General features: G+C 41.0%; 1 protein-coding gene across 1 annotated transcript in view; it reads right to left on the reverse strand.

Moving 5' to 3' along the window:
- Positions 1-24,427, reverse strand: part of LOC126187372 (xenotropic and polytropic retrovirus receptor 1) — a 304,308-nt gene that overhangs the window by 30,530 nt on the left and 249,351 nt on the right. The window contains exons 6-8 of the mRNA XM_049928417.1: positions 22,998-23,368; positions 17,019-17,166; positions 3,417-3,617 (exon numbers count right to left, since the gene is read on the reverse strand). Coding sequence (XP_049784374.1) covers positions 3,417-3,617; positions 17,019-17,166; positions 22,998-23,368 — 720 coding nt within the window. The remainder of the gene's footprint in view (positions 1-3,416; positions 3,618-17,018; positions 17,167-22,997; positions 23,369-24,427) is intronic.

Below are 24,427 nucleotides of genomic sequence, written 5' to 3' on the forward strand. Positions count from 1 at the left end.
AGAACTTCAAGCCAAGGTATACATTAATAAAAGAGAAGCATATTTTAGAAACTTAATCTGTACACTGTATTACATATAAACTATCATTACAGTGCTTAATGCTATTTGTGCTTACAGCAGTTAAATGCAATCTAATAAATTAGAAAGATGCTGATAATGGCATGTCTGTGGGTGTGCAGAAGAGTTTTGTTTCTATCACACACACAATATTTTGACAAGCGACCCAAACACCATCTTTGGGTAGTGCAAGATTTGCTGTTGGAGTCCAGGCAGTGAGTACACATTACAATAAAACTCACACACTTGAAGAAGACAGCTGGGTCAGTTGTTGAAATATTGTATGTGCAATAGAAACAACAATTTGGCCTGCCATTAATCACTCATGCCAAGAAAACCTGAGATGTCAAGATGCTGTTACTTTGAAAAAAAGTTGCTGCTTTCTCAATTATGTTAAATAGCTAGTGTTTGCCTCCAATATTTATGTGATTGTATAGGGATTTTTCAAAGAAAATAATTGCCTGCTTCTGCCAATCAGAATCCTGTTTACAATAGACTACTTGTCGAGCAAATTTACAATGGACACTGCTGCCTGCAGTGTAGCCAACAGAATAGTTTCAGTTCTTTAATCTAGGTAGTTAGATTATTGGTTAAAGGAGAGGCTAATAAGCTATATTTTTAATTTTCTTTTGAAATGATTGGGATTCCCAGTTTATTGCTTTGTTTTGGATGGAAGTTTATTGAAAACTTTTGCACCTGAGTATGTAACTCTGGTATGAACCATAGACATGAAGGAAAAGTTATTTTTTCCTTCATCAAAAACCATTAAGGAGTAAACATATGGGACAGTGAGTATAAGAATTCCTTGTTCCTTAAAGAAGGCTCTATAAGATTTGTGGGAATCTAGTTTACAAACTATTCATACTGCTCATTTCTGAGAAATGAACACATTATTTACTTTAGATCCACTGCTCCAGAAGATATTTCTGTAACACAAGGTATGAAAATATGCCAAATAAACCAAATAATGTCTGTTAGCAGTATGTGTAGAAGGAAATCTAATACATCTGTATTTGAGTGTTTGCTGCTGCTGTGAGGATGTAATCAATGAATTAAGTACTTAACAATTTTAATGTTAACCTTTTTGATAGCACAATTTTCAGAGACTCAGTTTCAATTGGACCACTATGTTTGCGTTTAATAATCTTCCACATATCTTTTGCTTTATTCTTGGTCAATTCTTCACTATGACTCATGCTCCTCCAAGCAAAAGATGCATTAATTCCAGTAGTTATCCATCCCTTACCCTTGCTTCTGTTTGTTTTAGGGCAAAATGAGACTAAAAATGTGTGGCAGTATGTTTAAAAAAGAATTAAATTTTTCATCTACACTGTCTTTATAAATTTCTCTGCAGTATTCATCCTGAACCTCTCTCTAAAAACCATCATCAAGTCACTGCGTATTGTCTGTGATAAAATGCTTTCCTTCTATGATCACTGTCAATATCCCCCTTCCTGTTCCCCTCCCCCACCTCCTCCCCCTCCCCCTCTCACACACACAACACTGAAGTTATTGCAACAGTATCAACTGAGTTCTGTTTCAAAATGATGACTTGTCTTTTAGTTACAATTATATTCTATATAATATCAGATTACGCTGAAAGCCAACTTTCTTCATGATTCAACATATCATACTAGAAATGGGAGTCCATCAATAGGTATAATTTTTGCATATGAGAAAAAAACATGTTTATGATACTGTTTACTGAACAATGTTGACTTGCGAATAGAAGGGTAAAAACATAAAAAGTGAAATTCAGTCTTTTACAAAATAACTGACTGAATGAACTGAAGTATTTTGATCCTTGCTTTGGTTGAGATAGCACTATTGATTCAAAAAGGGTGTTTTAAAAATGTGTCAAAAAATAAATAGAGCAGTGCTTTTATTTCAGGATTAGTTGTACTAGATCATGAAACTGCTCATGGACATGTTTCTATTATCTGACTAGGGAAAAAGTTTTAGCTTTCAATGAGTGATAGCAGTTGTAGGCACAATTTCAAAAACCAAAACCAAAATAAAAAACTGACAGTTGATAGAGAAGTGTAAGTAAAATGACTGGTATGAAGAGAGACCGATAAATTAATAATTTTCTGTTGTAGCTGAAAGTATGTTGTTATATCAGAATCAAATTTTAATATATCAAAATTTACGTTAAGAGGAATAAAGATCTATCATCAGAAGCAGTTGATCCGATGCTGATTAAGACCCTTGAAGAGTGGTGATTTCAACAGAATTATATCATAAATTGATACTATGCAGAGGGAAATCCAAATTATAACTGTGCCTGCTTTTGCCTTAACATTTATAGCTTTGTATAATGTGCCAACATGCTGCAGAGGTGTATTCCAATGAAGCTGTTGTCTTATGTCATCTGTTGTAGCATACAAAAGCTTACTGCTTCTTGTAAAAGAATAATGTGAATATGAATCTACTCTGTAATGTTCAACCCATGTCTGCTTTTGTTTCTGACAATGATAAGTTTGTGGAATGTTTCTCCTTTCAATTCAATATAAGAGCTGCTGAAACTTTTTCTGGAGTGGTATGAGTGACAGTGATGTGCTTGTAGCTTTCAAGCCCTTAACTGTGAATGAGGACACTGGAATGTTTTCTAAAGTTGAACATGTTCCTATGAAAGTCAGAAGGAAGCTTAGAGTCTAAGATGTTACTGATGACAAAGGCATTAGAGACAGAAAACAAACTCAGGTTGGATAAAGGGTAAAGAAGGAAATCAGCCTCACTAAATTCAGGAAAACCATGGCAGTCTGGAAGTTGATGGCTAGTCAGGCATATGGGCCTTGCTTCTCGTGAATGCAGGTGTAGTGTCTTAATTGTCAAGGCTGGCCAGTCCGTGAATGTAGTTAAACCTCTTTGTACCCATTAAAAGTATGAGTTTAACTTCTGTACTGGTGATCTTATTTCTGCATGAAAGCTGGTGTTGGTGATACATATGTTGGCGACTGCTAAGTCAGTCAGGTCTAGTCTTTAAGTTCTTAATAAGCCTAGTGTCAAATTCAGAGCTCCAATTTAAGTAATGTTTGAGATATGCAACACAAAAGTTTCACCACATAACCAGAAAAGCAAAATAATCCATTGTAAGAATTGATTAAAAAATAAACTGAAGGCAATGCACATAATTAATAAACAAAATGTGTATAAATAAGGCAGTGGATTACATGGCTATTCTTCTACAGTTTACAAAAGCTATTTGTATCCTAAACAATTGTCACTTCGTTTTGCAAACTAAAATGCATCTGTCTTAAAATAATGTTTTCGTTTGGGTAAAACAACAATTAAAAAGTTATATTTTTATATCCTATGGTATAGAGTGAAAGATTTATTGTATCATTTCATACCGTTACCTGAGTTCAGTGTTCGGAGGGTATTGAATAGTACTACCAGAAATGTAGTCGAGTACTTTCCAGCATTCACAAGATGGGGGAAAGCTTCCTTTGAATCACGATATCTTCTAAGACACTGTGCAAATCTGAACCATGCAGGAAGGCAGTTTACAATTGCTTTTGAGATAACAGCATTGGGCCCACATTCAGCAGTGTTTAACACTGTAAAAGAAATATTAGCACTAAATAAAGATATATAGATCTTTTTCTTAATTGTGCTGTGGAAAACACAACATGATGAGGTTGCAATTCAGAATGAAATACTGGTATCATTGACTGATAGAAATAGTTCCTACTTAATGCCTGAATAAACAGTTATTCCAATATTTTTTTCCTCTGTTGCTACAGATGTGGTAAGTATTAAGTTATTGCAGTACTTATACAATACAAAACAGGCAGTTCACACACTTTTCAATATGACAACAATATGAAAATGATGGATTTCCTCTCACAGAGTAGAGGAGGCTTTGAGTCATAGACAGGCACAATCAAAAAGACTGCTAAACATTTAAGCTTTTGAACAAAGAAGTCCTTCTGCCAAAATAGAAAGCACACACACACTTGGCCACTGTATCTGGCCACTAGTGCCCAACTACATACAGGCTGTGGCTGTGTCTGAGGTGAGCAGCACTCTGCCAGGATAGTTGGGGGGGGGGGGGGGGGGAAGGGTAAGGAAAAGGCATGGAGCAGGAGGGGTAGGGATACCAGGGCAGAGATGTGGGACAGTGCTGTGCTGCCTGTGGGAGTGTGCACAGACAGGATGGGTTGTTAAGGTGCTGAGTTGGGAGGCTGTGCTGGAGGGGGAGGTGGGTAGGGGGGGGGGAGGGAGATGGGGAGAAGCAGAGAGGGGGGGGGGGAAGTCTAGTAGGTGTGCTAGTGGGATAGAAGGTGCATGTAGATCTGGAGTGGGAGCAGGGAAGATGATATGTAGCTGGAGGATAGGAATGAAGGATATGTTGTAGGAGGAGTTACTATCTCTGCAATTCAGAAAATCTGGTGTCAGTAGGAAGAATTCAGATGATTCAGGCTGTGAAATAGTCATTTGAGTGAAGCACATTGTGTTTCGGCAGCTGTGTGGTGCAGCTGTCTCTTGGGCACAATTTTCCAGTGGCCATTCATGTGGAAAGACACCTTGTTAGTTGTCCTGCCCATGTGGTTGCAGCTTATTTGGTAGATCACATGGCTGCTTTCACCACTAGCCCTGCCTTTGATGGGGTAGGAGATGCCTGTGACCAGTCTGGAGTAGATGGTAGTGGGAGGATGTACGGGACAGGCTTTTGCATCTAGATCTATTGTGCAGATATGAGCCATGAGGCGAGGGGTTAGGAGCAGGGATAAAGTAAAGATGGACGAGGATATTGCATAAGTTTGGCAGACAGTTGCTTCAGTCCTGGGTTACAAGACGAATGCTTCTTTGTGGCCAGACAGTGGGTATGTAGGAGGTGGTGAGATAGACAAGGCATGGGAGATCTGTTTCTGGACAAGGTTATTTTGGTGTGTGAAAGCCAAAGTGAGATCTGTGGCATATTCACTAGGTCACTACTGCTGCAGAAACCATGAGTGGCTAGACAGTGTGGTAGGTTCTTCTTTGTATGAGATGGGTAGTGGCTGTCAAAGTGGAGGTACTGTTAGTAGTTGGTAGGTTTGGCATAGACAGGGGTAATGATGTTAGCTGTCCTTGAGAAAGGTGATTTGTTGGGTTGAGGTGGTCCAGGTGAAGTGAATGGGGGCAGGGAGGGGAGGGGGGGGGGGTGGTATTGAGTTTCTGGAGGAATGTGGGTAAGGTGTACTCACCCTCAATCCACGTCACTAAGATGTCATCAATGAATCTGAACCAGGTGATGGGTTTGTAATTCTGGATGGTTAGAAAGGATTCCCCTAAATGGCCCATGAATGGAGTGGAATAGTTTTTCAGTGTAGTGAGCATATATTGGCATAACAGTGTGATCCTGAGTGGTGTAGTGCAGCAGTGCTGACAGCAGGTGAATGTGGAATGTTGTCACTGTAATAATCCAACAAGTCCAACTCAGTGTTGTGAGGCAGGTTAGCTAACTGAAACAGCAAACTCAGCAGTATTTTGCAGACTAGGTGGCAAGGGACAAGGCAGATTTCCACAATGAAACTGACTGGTGTTTAGGATATGGGACACACACACACACACACACACACACACACACACACACACACACACATTGCAGGTCATCCTTGCAATAGAGGGTATACACACACACACACACACACACACACATTGCAGGTCATCCTTGCAATAGAGGGTATAGCCCTGTAGGGCAGGGGCATTGAATGCTTTGAAGTGTGTTTCCTGCAAACACAAGCAAAGAGGGCGTTGCTGCACTAGGAGTTTCAGTTCCTCCATGTGCATCCTGAATCCATTCATGTTCCACTGTATAATGGGAGCCATCTATCAGGTGGGTAATACTTCCATCTGGATTTTCTGATGGGGAGAGGAGCCCACAATGCGTGGAGGCTCCGTTTTGGAGTGAGATGGTTGCCCCAATCCGACATCAAGCTCCATAACCTCTAAAGAAGAATCAACAGAGATGTCAAAGGTAAATGTCGACATCGTCATCGTCAGGCTGTTTTCTGCTGGATTCCACTAGTGTGAGACATTTTGCCTTGGATTTTTTCCCCTGGGTAGACTTTGCAGCCACAACTGTGGTTGCGGGTGTGCAACATTGGACACTGTACCAGACAGAACCTTTGGAGGGGCAGGGAGCTCTACAATGTCAGCAACCACAGCTTTTTCTGAAGTTCTTGGGGGAGGGGCAGGCTTAAAAACGACTGCATCAGCACAAGTGCAGGGACACACACAGTTATTAGTTCCAACACTAGCAGCCTCGATTTGTGTAGTAGTGTCAGCTTTCAGTCTGGGCTGTTTAACAATTGAAGTGAAGGAGGTAGCAAAACACAAGGGTAGCATGCCTTTATAGAGCTTTTTTGCCACAATACAGGGGATGTGCTTAATAGTTTTAAGCTCTTGTATCTTCCATTCATCCAGATACACGGTGGAGCCCCGACTCCACACGGGGTGAGGCCCAGAGCAATTCACACACTTCATTGGTAACAAAGAATGGACACTTTCATGGGCGGCCTGACCACACTTGCCACATGTAGCTTCTCCACGGCACCCAAGAGTAGTATGCCCGAAGCGTTGGCATTTGAAATACCACATTGGGTTGGGTGTATAAGGCCGCACACTTAAGCGAAGGAAACCTGCCTTAATACGCTCAGGGAGTTTTGTGCTATTAAATGTCAGGATACAGGAGTCGGACTTCACAAGATCCCCATCCACCCTATTAATGATATTTTGTATGTCAACTACTCCTGCTGGGGCCCACTCATCTTACAGTTCCTCTTGGGGTATGTGCACCAGATCCCTGCATGTCACAACACCTAATTCAAGGTGGTGTGCAGCACAGTTTCGATGGCATACTCCCAAAGAGAGTGTGCATTCTGGAGATTCTTTGCTTGTGGGAAACTAGTGGTTTCCACCAACAACATCCCATTAGGCAGTCACTCCACTGATTTCAAACTGCCAGCAATGCACTCGAGCCCTTTTTGAATAGAGAAAGGGGAAACCTTCTCAATGCTACCCTCTTTGCTTTTAACAATTAAAATCACATTCTGACCATCAGCATGTGTATTGTCATGATACTCTTAGATTTCGCTCCTGAGTCAAGAGGACTGTCTACACGTGCCCTCTTGTTGGATTGGGTATTGGAACCCACCAGCGGGCCACCCCTTTCGTTGGGAGGAGCCAAAAAAGATTTCGAAGGATCCATTGCAGTCCCACGAGCAGCTAGGTAACTAGAAGTCCACCTAGAGAGAGCCCCCCATGCCTAGGTAAGCCTCATACAACTGCAGTGCGGCAGGTTCCCCAGAGGTTGCCTGCTAACGACTGTTCCACCTCAATAGCCACGCATCTCATCAGCGCGCAGCACACCTTGAGATCAAGGTTTTTTTTATAGAGGTTTATTACATCCTCGCGATCTGGCCGGTCAAGCCAAGATCCCCATTCCCTGAGACACACAATGTTCCACCACCTTGCTGCCTGGTGGACGCTGAAGCATGCCCAGAGCTTACGATGACAGGGGACTGGCGGCACTACCAGTCACCAGCTCAGGAATCTTGGGGTTGCCAAGCCCGTACCCAGCAAATGAATGCCGAGCCTCAAGGGGCCATAATATTGTCCTTAACAACATCACCCTTGTATAGACCATCTATGTACTCCTTCCACCTTTCTGATTTCCCTTCTTTGCTTAGAACAGGGTTTCTGTCTGATCTCTTGATTTTCTTTCTCCAAAGGTCTCTCTAATTTTCCTGTGGGCAGTATCTATCTTACCACTAGTGAGATATGGCTTTACATCCTTACATTTGTCTTCTAGCCATCTCTGCTTAGCCATTTTGCACTTTCTGTCGATCTCATTTTTGAGATGTTTGTATTCCAATTTGCCTGCTTCATTCACTGCATTTTTATATGTTCTCCTTTCATCAATTAAATTCAATATATCTTCTGTTACCCCAGGATTTCTACTAGCCCTCTGCTGCCTTCACTATTTTATCCCTCAAAGCTACCCATTCTTCTTTTCTGTATCTCTTTCCCTCATTCTTGTCAATCGTTCCCTAATGCTTGCCCTGAAACAATCTACAGCCTCTGGTTTAGTCAGTTTATCCAGGTCTCATCTCCTTAAATTCCCACCTTTTTGCAGTTTCTTCAGTTTTAATCTACAGTTCATAACCAATAGATTGAGGTCAGAATCCACATATGCCCATGGAAATGTCTCACAATTTAAAAACTGGTTCCTAAATCTCTGTCTTACCATTATATAATCTATCTGAAACCTTCTAGTATCTCCAGGCCTCTTCCATGTATACAACCTTCTTTCATGATTCTTGAAGCAAGTGTTAACTATGATTAAGTTATGCTCTGTGCAAAATTCTACCAGGCGGCTTCCTCTTTCATTTCTTACCCCCATTCCATATTCACCTACTACATTTCCTTCTCTTCCTTTTCCTACTATCGAATTCCAGTCACCCATGACTATTAAATTTTCGTCTCCCTTCACTATCTGAATGATTTCTTTTATCTCGTCATACATTTCATCAATCTCTTCATCATCTGCGGAGCTAGTTGGCATATAAACTTGTACTACTGTGGTAGGTATGGGCTTCGTGTCTATCTTGGCCACAATAATGTGTTCACTATGCTGTTTGTAGTAGCTTATCCACACTTCTATTCTTTTATTCATTATTAAACCTACTCCTGCACTTCTATTTGATTTTGTATTTATAACCTTGTATTCACCTGACCAGAAGTCTTGTTCCTCCTGCCGCCAAACTTCACTAATTCCCACTATATCTAACTTTAACCTATCCATTTCTCTTTTTAAATTTTCTAACCTACCTGCCCGATCAAGGGATCTGACATTCCATGCTCCTATCCGTAGAACGCCAGTTTTCTTTCTCCTGATAACAACATCCTCCTGGAGATCCAAACGGGGGACTATTTTACCTTTGAAATATTTTACCCAAGAGGACGCCATCATCATTTAACCATATAGTAAAGCTGCATGCCTTCTAGAAAAATAATGGCTGTAGTTTCCCCTTGCTTTCAGCTGTGCGCATTACCAGCACAGCAAGGCCGTTTCAGTTTGTGTTACAAGGCCTGATCAGCCAATCATTCAGACTGTTGCCCCTGCAACTACTGAAAAGGCTGCTGGCCCTCCTCAGGAAACATGCGTTTGTCTGGCCTCTCAGTAGATACTCTTCCGTTATGGTTGCACCTACGATATGGCTATCTGTATCGCTGAGGCACACAAGCCTCCACACCAATGGCAAGGTCCATGGGGAGGCATGGGGGGGGGGGGGGGGGGCAAAAGAGCTAGAGATGACAAAATCAAATAAGCATGACTACAAGCGAACATTTAGCAAAGAAATGTATAATTAGCATAAGCTGTTGTGTGGGTGCAACAAAAGAATGTCCAATTTTTGGCCCTGTAATTAATTTGTTAACAAATAGTTGTGTTAGGGATCCTGTACATTTGTCCAAAAAGTAAATAAGCACAAAAACTTCCACTTACACACAAATGCGAAACAGAAAGTAATGAAAGCTTAAACATTATTTTGTTTGTACCATAAACTGTACTTAATTATGCTCAAAACAAAATTCCACAAAAACAATTCTTTCTTTTTTCATCAAGTTGTGCATATTATTATTATTATTATTATTATTATTATTATTATTATTACTATTATTTCTATTATTGTCTGTGGCCATAGTTATATAAATATGTTGATAAGCATAACTATTATACAGCAGGCACAAAATGTATAATCATGTGCTGCCACAGTCTTTATATGATTTATATATAATTTATGTAAGAATCTCTTACTTAAAGATTTTATATATTTGATTCTAAGAACTTCCTTACACTATAACAAAAGGCTGAGGCCGGGTGATATGTTAGTTTTTGTCTGAAAGCAGACAGTGTTTTTAAGGTCTTGATGCAGCATGAAAGTTTGTTATAGAATATGCATCCAGCCATTTCAGGATCTTTGTCACTTAAATTAAGTCTATTTGTCTACATGTGGTAGTTATCTTTACACCTAGTGCTGTAATTATGGATATTTTATTCAGCAAAGCTGTACAGTTTATGTTTAAGAATACAGTTGTTTCATATACGTACAATGCAGGCATTGTCAGTGTAGTAACCATATAGTGTGAGTGCATATAATCAAACAGCACATGATGCAAGTGCCTCCATGGTTGCCCTTTGAGAGATCGTCTTGCAACCTGCACAGATGGTGCAGCAAGTACTGTGCTGTGGTGTGCTGTGCTGTGTACACAACAGCCCAATATAAGCCTGGCACTCTGGGCTTTTGGCCTCACTTGTGTTTACTTGCTTATTGTACACTCACCTACGAGACAGTATATTAATGTGTTCTGTAAGTACGAGACTTTGTACTGTTCTATTCTTAATTCAGTGTTGTTGTGCATCTCTTTTATGTGGAAGCAGAATAAAACACAGTTAGTGTTACTTCTAACACTGTGTCTCTACAGTGCTGCAACATACTTGGCAACAAGGGCGGGATTCTATTCCACATGTTTTGTTTCTTTGGTTTGATATACAGCCAACATGTCAGTGGAAGAAGTTCTTCAATCTCTTGTTGAGCAACAGCAAGCTCTCATTGACCAGCAGTAGGCTCTTGCCATGGCACTAAACAATGTGACAGCCTCATTGATGCACCAGATTTCACCACCATTGAAGCCATCCCCTATGTTTCTTCATAAGATGATTCTGTGAAAGATTGGGAACACAAATGAAAAAAGCTTTTGGCTATATTTTCAAGCTTTTGGAGTCGCTGCCCCCAACTTGTGTAAGGCTTTACTTTTGTCATGGATTTTTCCTCGTGTTTATCACCTTTTGTGTCTGCTAGCTTCTTTTCATGAACCTGCCAGTCTCCCTTTTGATGAAATGTGTCAGTTGCTCTATACTTATCATTGCAAATGTACTCATGTTATTGTTGTTTATGTTGAGCTCTACCATTGTTAAAAGTGGTTGCTACTACGGTCGCAGGTTCGAATCCTGCCTCGGGCATGGATGTGTGTGATGTCCTTAGGTTAGTTAGGTTTAAGTAGTTCTAAGTTCTAGGGGACTGATGACCACAGATGTTAAGTCCCATAGTGCTCAGAGCCATTTGAACCATTTGAAAAGTGGTTGCTACAGTCATACAGATGTTTGGCAGTGTAAATTCATGGGCAGTTTGTTACTAAATCCCACCAGGACTCAAACACTAATTCGATGGATCATGAAGCTATAATATGCCTGGCTCCAGATAGGGAAGTTAGTGAATGTGTGGTACAATGTGAAAATCCTTCTCTCACAGACATCCTGAACATTCCTCAGTCTTTTGAAGTATCTAGGACAACAGGAAATCAGATAGAAGCATGGTGTGAAGTAGCCTTTCCTCCTCAGCCACCACTGGTTAGCTCACAGGGGGAAGACGATGATGCAGTTGTGCAACTGCAGCCTCGATGCCACATGGGGCAACACTGCACTAAACAGTAACACCATTCAGTGTCATAACAATGGGTGTGTGTTCCTCTTTCATTGTGACCTTATTGTTTTGTTCAACATGGGCGGGTTGTATTCCCAAAGTATTGGACAATGTGCAACCATTGTAAGAAAAAGGACATGATGTGCTTGCACGCAATTCTCAATGTCCTTCACCAGACATGAGCATGGATGTGACCAATGTTTCCCAATTGATGCTAGCCCCAAGCAAACTCTACACTGAAGTATGTGTGATGGACAGTATGTTAAATATGCAAGTGGACATGGATACAGCAGTGAGTTTGTTACATTCTCAAACCTATGCGGTGGGTCTTGGATTATCAGCATTGTCCCCTGTCTCCTGTTGGTTGGTGAGTTACAACAAACATCAAATATCCATATTTAGACAGTTTCCTATTTCCATAGTGTACAAAGCAGTTGTTCAGATTTTGACCTTTCTAGTAGTCAATGACGCAACACTGAAAGCTTATTTGGGTTAGATGCCTTCAAAATTTTTGGGTTCTCTGTTTCTGATGAAGTGCTTCTGGTACTCTATCAAGTTTCATACCAACAAATGGGTGCAGTCTGCTCAGAATATTCCTCCTGTTTTCAGAAGGTTTAGGGTGTGATACCGATTTCAAGACTCACACCACAATGAAACCGATGACATGCCCCCACTTTTTTTCATTTATTTGTTTGTTATTGCTGCAGGATGCAAAACAGCTGAGGTTATAAGCACCTGTGTCATAAAGTGGTCAGTTACTGAATGAATTTGGAGTTTATAATGCTTGGAGCCTAATCGACTTGCGTAGAGGGACGGCTAAAAACGATCACTTCCCCTTTGAGGAGTTTACTCGAAAGGTTGAAAATTAAATTTCCTTCACAATATTACTACAATGAATAAAAAGTAAAATGTAATCAACAGCTCATGCTGTATCTGCTAAAATATGTGGTAATTCAGGTTGCAAACATACATTAAAACATGAACAGTACAAAATCAGCATTGGGTCAGAAAATAGCACACTATCAATGGCTCATTTCAGGAAGCACAGAGTGGCGTAGGATCTCCATTAAAAATAATGGTGACTGAAACAGCAGTGCCCAACACACAACCTAGCCAAAAGTATGAGAAGGGCAAGAGGAAATTGTCTAAACCATTGGGAGGTGCTTAATTTCCTGCAGTTTATTCCCATTTAGAGAGGACCAGTGTTCAGGCCAGAGGGACTCGTTCCTGTCTGTGGCAACACACACATCATCAGAAGGGATAGAATAGCTAAGATATGATAGAATAGCTAAATGGCCTAGGTACTTCGACTGTAGTCTCGGTAGCAGCATCAACAGCTTCATTCCCTGACACTCCAACGTGACCAGGGATCCACATGAACATCACGCTAGCTCCATTATCAGCGAGGGAGTGGAGGCATTCTAGGATTCATTGTACTAAAAGGTGGTATGTGTATAGCACACAGTGGCTCTGGAGGGCACTAAGGGAATTTGAACATAATGCACAGTTGAGAAGCCTTTCTCATCAGATGTACTGTGTAGTGTGATAGAGGTTGGAAAGATCTGCAGTAAAAATCGAGCACTGTTCTAGAAGCTAGTATCCAAAATGTTTGCTGACAACAACAAAGGCACACCTGATACCACTTTTCTTGTCCCCACTCAGTCCCAGTAGCTTTACAGGAACAAGTTAAATTGAAACTAGATTGACTTAAGTCTCTGGATGTTACCACATCAGCCAGAATGGTTTGCTCCATTGGTAATTGTAAAAACCCCATTGGCAACTTTCAGATCTGTGATGATTTTAAAATGTCTAAATTCAGTGTATCATTGATACCTATCCCTTATCCCATTGGAATGAATTCTTAGCACTGCTTCCTGGAAGCCAAAATTTTTCCAAAATAGACCTGTCAGAAGGTTGCTTACAGCTGCCTCTGAATTATGATTCCAAATGTGTCCTTGTAGCCCCCTTTGAGTTATACAATACTAGCACTGCTATTTGGCCTGGCTAGTGTCCCTGCAGTTTTCCAACAACTTTTAGGAGCAACTCACAGTCTCCATGTGGTGATGCAGTAACTACCTAGATGATATTGTAATCTCAGGTTCCCCAACAAATGAACATTTGTGAGAGCTTTTTGCCTTATTCATGTTGCTACAGGCCACCAGTCTGAAATGTAACTGGAACAAATCACTAGTTTTTCAGCCATCTGTCATCTGTCTTGGTTGTGAAATCTCGCATGCTGGCATCAAGCCTTTATGCCAGCATGTCAAAACCATTACAGCTTTGCTGCATCCTACCAATGTCAAAGAGTTTTAGCCTTTCTCAGGAAGGCTGTGTACTACCATAAATATCATCGTGCTGCAGCCACACTGGCTCATCCACTTCAAGCTCTCTTACATAAAAAATTTTCCTTTCACTGGTCACCTGCCTACAAGTGTTCTTTTGTGCTGCTGATGTGAAAATTACACTTCACACCTTGCTAGGTTACCTTCTGACCAGGCCAACATCTTGTTTTGGCCTCAGGCACCTCCCAGTATGGGCTTGTGGCCATTCTTGTGCACAAATTTGCAGATGGTTCTGGGCACCCTATTGTGTACACTTCCAAAACTCTGAATCAAATGCAACAGTGCTACTCACAGATAGTAAAAGAAGCCCTTGCTATTGTGTACACACTCCAAAAATTTCATATTTTCCCATATGGTTTTGTGTGGTTCCTATATGGTTTTATTTGATTACTGTTTATAAACCTTTGGTTTCTATTTTCAGTCCTTCGGCTTCTTTACTGAAGAAAATGGCCCATCACCTAAAATACTGGGCTCTATTTTTGTCACACTATGACTGAGATTCGTTTCCAGCCCACAGCCAATATGCTAATGCAGTTTCTCTTTTTCAATTGATGATTGGCTTCAGTCTACCATTTGATCAGGATGAGCTGTTGTGTTCCCATTTAGACACAATGGTTTTCCCATTAACAGTTCTCAGATTCTAGCAGCTTTCATGGCTGATCCTATCTTATGCCAGGTTGTTCACTTTGTCAGCCATGGCTGGCTGGATAAACCACCAGTCCAAGCGTCAGATCCTGTGCATAATTATTACGCTCTCCACCACTGCATCTCAATTCTTGAAGGTCTACTACTACTGGCTACTGAAGAGTCAGTACCCAGGGTTGTGATCCTTCCTAATTGTGCCCTCTCCACCTGGACTATTGGAGTGTTTCTCATACAAAATTGCTGGCCCACTGTCATGTATTTTGGCCAGGTATTGACAATTAGATCACAAGCATAGTGACAGCCTGCCGACAGTGCACCACCGATCAAATGGCACACGGGTCTCTCTTTCCCCATGGCCTTGGGAGCATATTCATTCCGACTTTGCTGGTCCATTCCTTAATTCAGGTTCACAGCAGCTATGGTCATGACCCTATTGAATATTTTATCCTTAGAAGGTGTGCCGTATATGCTTGTGACTGACAATGGCCCACAGTTTGTGTCTCGTAATTTTGAATATTTTTGTACAAAGAGTGGCATCTGGTATGTTACTGCCCCCTACCTTTCACCCCAGTCCAGTGGAGATGTGGAGCAGCTGGTCGATCAAAACCCAGATGAAAAAAATATATCACTCACCCTTCACCCAAGGAAGTCCCTGACAGATTGTTGAGTTCATATAGGTTCACTCCAGTCAGCGACTGCAGTCTGGCAGAGCTGTTTCATGGCTGCCAGCCCTGTATGCTGCTTCATCTGCTCAGGCCAACACCTGGCCACCCAACAGCGATGCCATCCAATCCCCATCTGGGCCTGCACGTTTAGCCGGTACCCTAAATGAATATCAGTGGCTGTCCATCACTGCTGATGCCACTCTCTCTACATTGTGCGCTCCTCCAATGGCTTGGTGTCATGACACTGCAACCACATATGTCCATGAGTGACCAACCATGCACCTAAGACTCCTCCACCCATGCAGTCAGCTACACCACCTGTGCCAGCCCCTGTGGTGCAGTCCACACCTCCTCCAGCTACAGCACTATCTTTGCTCTGGGTGCTGCCGTCACCACCACCACCACCACCACCACCACCACCACCACCACCACCACCAGGTGGAGTAATCAGTGCCGAGCCACCTCCATTTCCACATCCTGTCGCTACTGCCATCTTCTCTGGTGCTTCCTTTGCTGAGTGCCTGCCTGGATGTGAACATGGTACAGCACCAGCACCATTTTCACCAGTACTCTCTTACAGCCTGTTGTGGGGGAGTGGGTGCCAATCCTGTCCATGCCTGTGCCGTTACAGGCCATATGCTCCTGTGACAGCAAGACACCTGCTCCAGCAGTCATCACCTACTGATGAAGACATGGACATCTCCACAGTGAACACCATTCCCCAAGGGGGAAGGAGTGTTTAATGCTACGCTTAATAAAGCAGTGCATGGTGCAAGTGTCACCACAGACAACCAAGAGAGGTCGCCTCACAACTTGAACAGATGGCATAGCAAGCACGGTGCCATGTGCACAAAACCTCAATGTGAACCCAGTGCGCTGGGCTCTTGGCCTCAGTTTACTAGCTTATTGTATGCTCACCGACAAGACTCTATTTTGATGTGGTCTTTAATTATGACTTTTTACTGATCTATATTTCTTTCAGTGTTGTTATGGTTCAATGATTCCTTCATGTGACAGTAGAATAAAACTTGGTCATTGTTGCTTCTGATATTGTGTCTGTCCAATGTTACGACAGTCAGTATTTGGAGTTTTTTAAATTTATTTCTGCAGGACTGCCTTGGTGATACATTCCCAAAGCATCTGCCAGCCATCACTTGCAGTCCAAGTAATTTACATGTGTACATATTAGCTGCACTCATACAGGTATACCTCATACAGGTATACAATATGAGATGTGTGGATAAGTAATGGTGCTTTACAACTCGGTATCATGTTCCCAGATTCCTGACACAGGTAATGGAGGATATTGTCAAAAGCTTGGAATTTTATAACAAATTAACATAATAACTTCACTGAGAAGATTTTGTGTAACAAATCCATCATGAAGGAATTTGACTAGTTCTATGACATTAGTTTGTAATATTGAAGATATCTTTATTCAATGTCTGTGATTTCCAATAAAAATAATTTGCTGATAAACATTCCCTGTCTAAAGATATGTTATCAAGCATTTTATATATGTTCTTGTATTATCAGCTAAAACACCATTTTTTTAGTAAGATGCTTACTGTGCTTTATGGAGTTTAATGAAAAAATCTTTGTTTTTAACTCTAGTTCTGGCTAATCTATGTAATTTGCTTTGCTGTTATCTGTCTTAACTGCCAGCAGTTATCCTTTCCACATTTATCAAGATAAAAAGAGAGAGAGAGAGAGAGAGAGAGAGAGAGAGAGAGAGAGAGAGAGAGAGAGCAGGTGGGGAGGAAGGGAAAGGGGTGAATACATTAGGATAGGTGTGGAACAGTAGAACATTTCTATATTCCACTTAAAGACAGTACCTTGAGCATCAAACCAATTGCCATTGTTTATGTAAAAGCAGATGAGAAAGTGGAAATCTAAGCATGCACCCACAAGGCTGTTCAGTTGATCTGCAAGCCAGAAATCAGCAAACCCAACATGGAAAAATGGTGCTGCAACTATCCGCCCCTGTTGATGAAAATGAAAATGCAAATTTTATACAGCTAATTATGGGAAAAATTTGTACAGATAAATCAAATTTGTCTTTCACAATATTGGGCAGCAAAGAGCAACAAAAAAATTAGCACTGGCAGATCTCATTGCAAGACAGTTTTTAGGGATGTGGACTGAATCATGGTATACAGTATATTAGAAGAGAGAAATAGCTGCTGCAAACTGTTTTTCATGTCTCTGTTAACAATTTTCTATGATTATCATTAAGCTATATTTACAAATCTTTTATCGACAATTTTACAAGATTTCAGTGAACATATTACTTTGAAAATGGCAACTTTTTACAGTTATACTGCTCAGTTATTCTTATTTATCTGTTATTTCTTGTTGACTATTTACATGAATATAACAGAAAGAAACATTCCACATGGGGAAAATATATATGAAAAATAAAGATGCTGTGACTTACCAAACGAGAAAGCGCTGGTAGATAGACACAATAAAATAAACACAAACACACACACACACGAATCTCAAGCTTTCGCAACCCAAGGTTGCTTCATCAGGAAAGAGGGAAGGAGAGGGAAAGATGAAAGGATGTGGGTTTTAAGGGAGAGGGTAAGGAGTCATTCCAATCCTGGGAGCGGGAACATATGGGCCTTTACATGTGTGTGTGTGTGTGTGTGTGTGGGGGGGGGGGGGGGGGGGAGTGTATACCCTCTCCCTTAAAACCCACATCCTTTCGTCTTTCCCTCTCCTTCCCTCTTTCCTGATGAAGCAACCTTGGGTTGCAAAAGCTTGAAGTTTGTGTGTGTTTGTGTGTTCTTTATTGTGTCTATCTACCAGCGCTTTCTCGTTTGGTAAGTTACAGCATCTTTGTTTTTTGACTATTTAAATGGATATACCGGTTACTATTGAGGAAAACTGTTAGCTTTCTACTATACAAATAGATATCTTTTACAGTGAATATAGTAATCTTTCATACTACTAATAAAGATTTCCGAATGTAGATCATAAAATAACATTTAAGAGAAGTGCCTGGTTTGATATTCTTTTATTTGTCCCCAGTATTTTTGTTTCTCAGTTGTTAATTGCCATGGAATAATTCTTTCGGTTGCTTCTCAGTGATACTAATTTTTTGACTTGACATGGGTGGTACATTAAACATTTTTGCATCAATATGTAAGACTTTACCCACAACCTTAGAAAAATATGCAGACCCCTCAAAGAAACTATTTTTGTGTCTTATATCATGAATATTGATGTGTCCTCCCAAAAAAGTTTATTGAGAAGAAAGTTCAGGAATGATGATTCTCTTCAAGGCATTCATGTATCTCCTCCTCCTCTTCTTCTTTCTCTCCTCCTCTTCCTTCTCCTCCTCCTCCTCCTCCTCCTCGTCACCATCTTAATCATTATAATCTTTTATCTTCGCTATTTTTTTCACTTGGTAATAGCATTCACTTATCTATGTTACATAATATTTTTATTCTTCATTTTCACTTTTTTTTAACTTTGAGCTTTATTACCCCAAAAGATAATTCTGAAGGGTAATTAAAGCAAACATATACAAAATATATTAAGTTTTTGTCTTTGTGTCAGCACAGAGTATATCTAACATGCTTTGCATTTATAGGTAAGTTTTATGATCAGTTTATTTTACTGTAACTTGCTATCCATCAGAACATCAAGAAATGTTACATATTTTTGATTTATTCATTCACTTATCATCTTCTGTGGACCTCATCAAGAAGACAAACATCCAGGGGTGTGGAACAAGTGGAGGTACAATTTAAAGAATCTGCTAAAACTTTATTGATAATTAACTATAATTAAACTGCTATAAATTATTAATTGTTATTGAAACAGTGAAATTAACAACACAGCAGCTAATTTTTTCAAAAAAAGTGAGTGAGGGCTTCCTCAGTTGTATTAAATACCAGCTTTACACCTTCTATTTTTAGCTTAATCTTTGCATAACCACACGTGATATTTGTTATAGAACCATTCTTATCTGTATCCAAGTGGATAATAAAATAAGTGGTTGATATACTTATTTTTAATTTACAATAATACTTTAATTGGTATTTTGCCATACTGGACCGTACTGAAAAATTTTTGTATCAGATTACAGTAACCCACTCTGAAACCTAGATAAGAAATCAGAATCTATGAGGGTTGTGGTGCCGACAACATCACTATTAAAACTGAGCAGCTGGCACAACATCATTTTCAACCCCACTGGCACCTCTAATCAGATAGTGCTTGTCATCAGGAGCACCCTCTGAAGAGACCATGCCAGACTTTAGCCTACAAGCAGGTCCTGGGCCGATCTGAGCTGTAATGTGATCAGTGAGGTGTACACTGACTTGACATATTGGTTTAGTTTAAATGTGTTTATGTTTTAGACCCTGTTCATTACTGGCAAAATCCTGTATTACTGTGTGCCCAAGATCTTGGTTAGAATGCTTGCTTAAAATAGCTTGCACTGCTAAGAAAGTATTCTGTAACAGATCTTAAATTTGCAGAAAGATCAGGCGAGCCCCTGCTAGTTTTGTGTGTAACTTACCTTTACAGAAGTAAAAATGTTGTTTTTCTGTCTTGGATCATGTTTATGTTAATTGCAAATCAACAAAACCTGATTTTTATCACATGCAACAAATACCATTAAGGAGAAAATGCTCTGGGAAGGGATATCTTTGAGGAAGCCTCTACTGTGTTCAGTTATCTACTTTTCTGTGTAGTGTCACTGTTCACTTTTGTTGAACGATTAAATTTTTTACTGTAGCTACATTAACATGGAAGATAATGCTATAAGATACTATGGAGTGAAAATATGTAAAAATGTAAGCAACCTGGACCTCAAGCTGATATTGTAACAGGCTCTTCTAGGTGTATTTAATACTGCCCTAAGGCTTAACTGCCTGAAACAATACAGCTAGGGTCAAAAAGGGTTTATTTTACAAAAGTGTGTAGTAATAGTATCATGTAAAGTCAGTAACCAAATATCTTCCAGCAGCTGCTTCGGAAACCTAGGGATCCTTACACTCATCTTCCAATATATTTATTCCCAAATGATATTTGTTGTTAATAAAAAGAGTGAATTTAGGATAAACTGTGAAATTCACAACCACAATAGTAGAAGTAAAAATGATTTCCATGTAGACAGAGTCCCTATCTAGGGTTCAAAATTGAGTTATATATAGAGAAGTGCAAAGTCTTCACAGACTGCCATCAGGCTCAAGGCAGGAAATATGAATTCCTTAGATATTCAAAAATAAAATAAAGTAATATAAAGGAATACCTTATTGGTCAACCCTTCTATAATTTATCAGAATATTTAGACTCAGGGATATAAATTCTGATTAACTTTAGGACTCTTATTAAATAAATTTCACTGCTTTAATATATGGACAGTTGACAGCAGTCTCTAAAAACTATTAAGTTACAAAAATGCTGAGTATGAAACAGAAGATAAACTAGCAGATCAGTAGTTAAGAGCAAGAGCAGCAAGATTTTTTTAAAAATTTCATTTTACTTAATTTTTATTTAATTAGTGGTAAAATGAAGCTGGCTAATAATATTTGTACCTGAGTGGTAAAGGAACAGGAGTCCAGTTTCCAAAAAACTAAGGACGATGCCTTTATTTAGCGGTGGATTTCAAGTTTCAAATATGTACAAAAATTTGAGGGGAATAATGATTTAGTTAGTCAGTTGAAAAGTGTGAACACTAACACTGTCTAGGTGTACCATAGACCTGGGCACATCCAAGCAAAATGGTCAAACAAGATTCTACTATGATCTGAGGTCAGCTTGAATATGTGCTTTCTTATGGTAACTTGGTGTTTGTTAATTGTATTTCTTCTCATAATTGTTGTGTGCTTTGTTCTTTAACATTATTTGGATATTGCTTTGGAATTACACTCCTGGAAATTGAAATAAGAACACCGTGAATTCATTGTCCCAGGAAGGGCAAACTTTATTGACACATTCCTGGGGTCAGATACATCACATGATCACACTGACAGAACCACAGGCACATAGACACAGGCAACAGAGCATGCACAATGTCGGCACTAGTACAGTGTATATCCACCTTTCGCAGCAATGCAGGCTGCTATTCTCCCATGGAGACGATTGTAGAGATGCTGGATGTAGTCCTGTGGAACGGCTTGCCATGCCATTTCCGCCTGGCGCCTCAGTTGGACCAGCGTTCGTGCTGGACGTGCAGACCGCGTGAGACGATGCTTCATCCAGTCCCAAACATGCTCAATGGGGGACAGATCCGGAGATCTTGCTGGCCAGGATAGTTGACTTACACCTTCTAGAGCACGTTGGGTGGCACGGAATACATGCGGACGTGCATTGTCCTGTTGGAACAGCAAGTTCCCTTGCTGGTCTAGGAATGGTAGAATGATGGGTTCGATGACGGTTTGGATGTACCGTGCACTATTCAGTGTCCCCTCGACGATCACCAGTGGTGTACGGCCAGTGTAGGAGATCGCTCCCCACACCATGATGCCGGGTGTTGGCCCTGTGTGCCTCGGTCGTATGCAGTCCTGATTGTGGCGCTCACCTGCACGGCGCCAAACACGCATACGACCATCATTGGCACCAAGGCAGAAGCGACTCTCATCGCTGAAGACGACATGTCTCCATTCGTCCCTCCATTCACGCCTGTCGCGACACCACTGGAGGCGGGCTGCACGATGTTGGGGCGTGAGCGGAAGACGGCCTAACGGTGTGCGGGACCATAGCCCAGCTTCACGGAGACGGTTGCGAATGGTCCTCGCCGATACCCCAGGAGCAACAGTGTCCCTAATTTGCTGGGAAGTGGCGGTGCGGTCCCCTACGGCACTGCGTAGGATCCTACGGTCTTGGCGTGCATCCGTGCGTCGCTGCGGTCCGGTCCCAGGTCGACGGGCACGTGCACCTTCCGCCGACCACTGGCGACAACATCGATGTACTGTGGAGACCTCACGCCCCACGTGTTGAGCAATTCGGCGGTACGTCCACCTGGCCTCCCGCATGCCCACTATACGCCCTCGCTCAAAGTCCGTCAACTGCACATACGGTTCACGTCCACGCTGTCGCGGCATGCTACCAGTGTTAAAGACTGCGATGGAGCTCCGTATGCCACGGCAAACTGGCTGACACTGACGGCGGCGGTGCACAAATGCTGCGCAGCTAGCGCCATTCGACGGCCAACACCGCGGTTCCTGGTGTGTCCGCTGGGCCGTGCGTGTGATCATTGCTTGTACAGCCCTCTCGCAGTGTCCGGAGCAAGTATGGTGGGTCTGACACACCGGTGTCAATGTGTTCTTTTTTCCATTTCCAGGAGTGTATTTCATGTGTTGCATGAAGTCACCCCACACCTCTGATTGTCTGTTAAATTAAATGTGTCCTTAAGTTTGGTGAACTAAATCTCTTGTCTAATACAGCCATGATAGAATGGTCTCATGACTTCAAATATCTTTAGCTAGCACTGGTTTCTTTCAGAAGTTGTTCTCCCTGAAAGATATGCAGATTGAAAAGTGATCACTTGAGTGCAGGTTGTTAACTTTCCAGTGAATATCATCAGAGAGAAGGAGGAGGACATAATGAAAGACTGATGGCCAAGAACAGCTCTGTAGTATTGCTAAATTTCATGACCAATGCATGATTAGAATACAAATATTTTTATCATTACAAAGCTTACAACAGGTCACAGAAACAGATGCTACTGTGTGATCAGCCAACACTATTTGTAATCGTTTCACATGACTTTACTTTATATCACAGAAGATAGATGTCCATTACATTAAAAGTAACTATAGCATAATTATGATCTTTGTCAAATTGCTACTCACCAGAACCTTCATGGTCCACAGCCTGGCCTCATATCTGAATGTCCTCACAGGGTTAACCAAGAACACAACCATTAAAATAATAAGAGACAGTGGATTTACATAGGGTGGTATACTAAGAGATTCACTGTATAAGAAGCTCAGTACACTTAATGTCCAAACAACTCCAAATATAGCAGCCAGCTCCATCAAATGCTGTTCAGAAAGATGATTTCGAGGATCAAGTTCAAAAATAAGCACATGATTGACCCCAGAAGAGCGCCAACCATACACATTTATGCCCATCAGAAATAAAAATTCTATGATCAGGAGTGGACCTCGATACAGCTTAAAAGCAGTCTTCAGGTTATCAGATCCACCACTATGGAAAATTGCTGCAATGATAAAAATAGGATGTAAGTATTACAAATATTAAACAATCAAACTTTGCATGTTGTATTGAGTACATTAGAGTTTTAAACAAAAAACATTGTTTCATCACACCACAGCATTTGATGTTTAGTCACATGTTACTTAAATACACTAGTCTTGGTGCAAAGGTACAAGGTGTAAAACTTTGCTTCTGCCATTTTTTCCCCAACATTTGAGGCTTTAATGAAACAAATTGGTTACACATGTATCATTCAGAGTATTTTCCATCACTGGCCACTACTTTCTCTCATCTTTCTGGCAGTGTATGAATCCTGTGTCGAAAAAATTGTTCATTTTTTTGAAGCGATCCAGGAATCGATCCAATATGTGACTTCTTCAAGAGATCTGAAGTGCTGGTCAGCCAGCCATGAGCCATTGATCTAAACAAGTGATAGTCAGAATGAGCAATGTCTGGAGAATATGATGAAGGGTGGGGTAGAACTTCCCATTTTAACATTTCCAAGTACGTTTTGACCTCTTTTGCAACGTGGAGGTCAAGCATTGTCATGCTGCAAAATCACTATCATGCCTCTCGCTGTATTGCAGCCATTCGTCTTTTAATGCTCTGCTCAAATGCATTAATTGTGTTTGATAATGAGCACCTGCAATTGTTTCACTTGATTTTAACACCTCATAATACTAGACGCCACTCATGAAGTGTGGTGAGGATGTGATGTTGCCATGTTGTATCGTATGCCTTCTGCATGTCAAAAAAGACGGCAACCTGATGCTGACAGTGGGCAAATGCTGTACAGATAGCAGACTCCAGGCAGACCACATTACTGGTGGCAGAGCTGCCCTTACAGAATCCACCCTGAGATGGAGGCAGAAGGCCCCAAGACTCATGTAGCCAACTGAATCTCCGGCTCACCATGCATTCGAGCAACTTACACAGGACGTTGGTGAGGCTAATGGGGCGGTAGCTGTCCACCTCCAGTGGGTTCTTGCCAGGTTTTAACACTTGTGTGACAATGCTTTCCACCCATTGTGATGGGAACTCACCCTCAACCCAGATATGGTTG

This window comes from Schistocerca cancellata, chromosome 5 (assembly GCF_023864275.1).
Source record: "Schistocerca cancellata isolate TAMUIC-IGC-003103 chromosome 5, iqSchCanc2.1, whole genome shotgun sequence".
NCBI classification, from domain to species: Eukaryota; Metazoa; Arthropoda; class Insecta; order Orthoptera; family Acrididae; genus Schistocerca; species Schistocerca cancellata.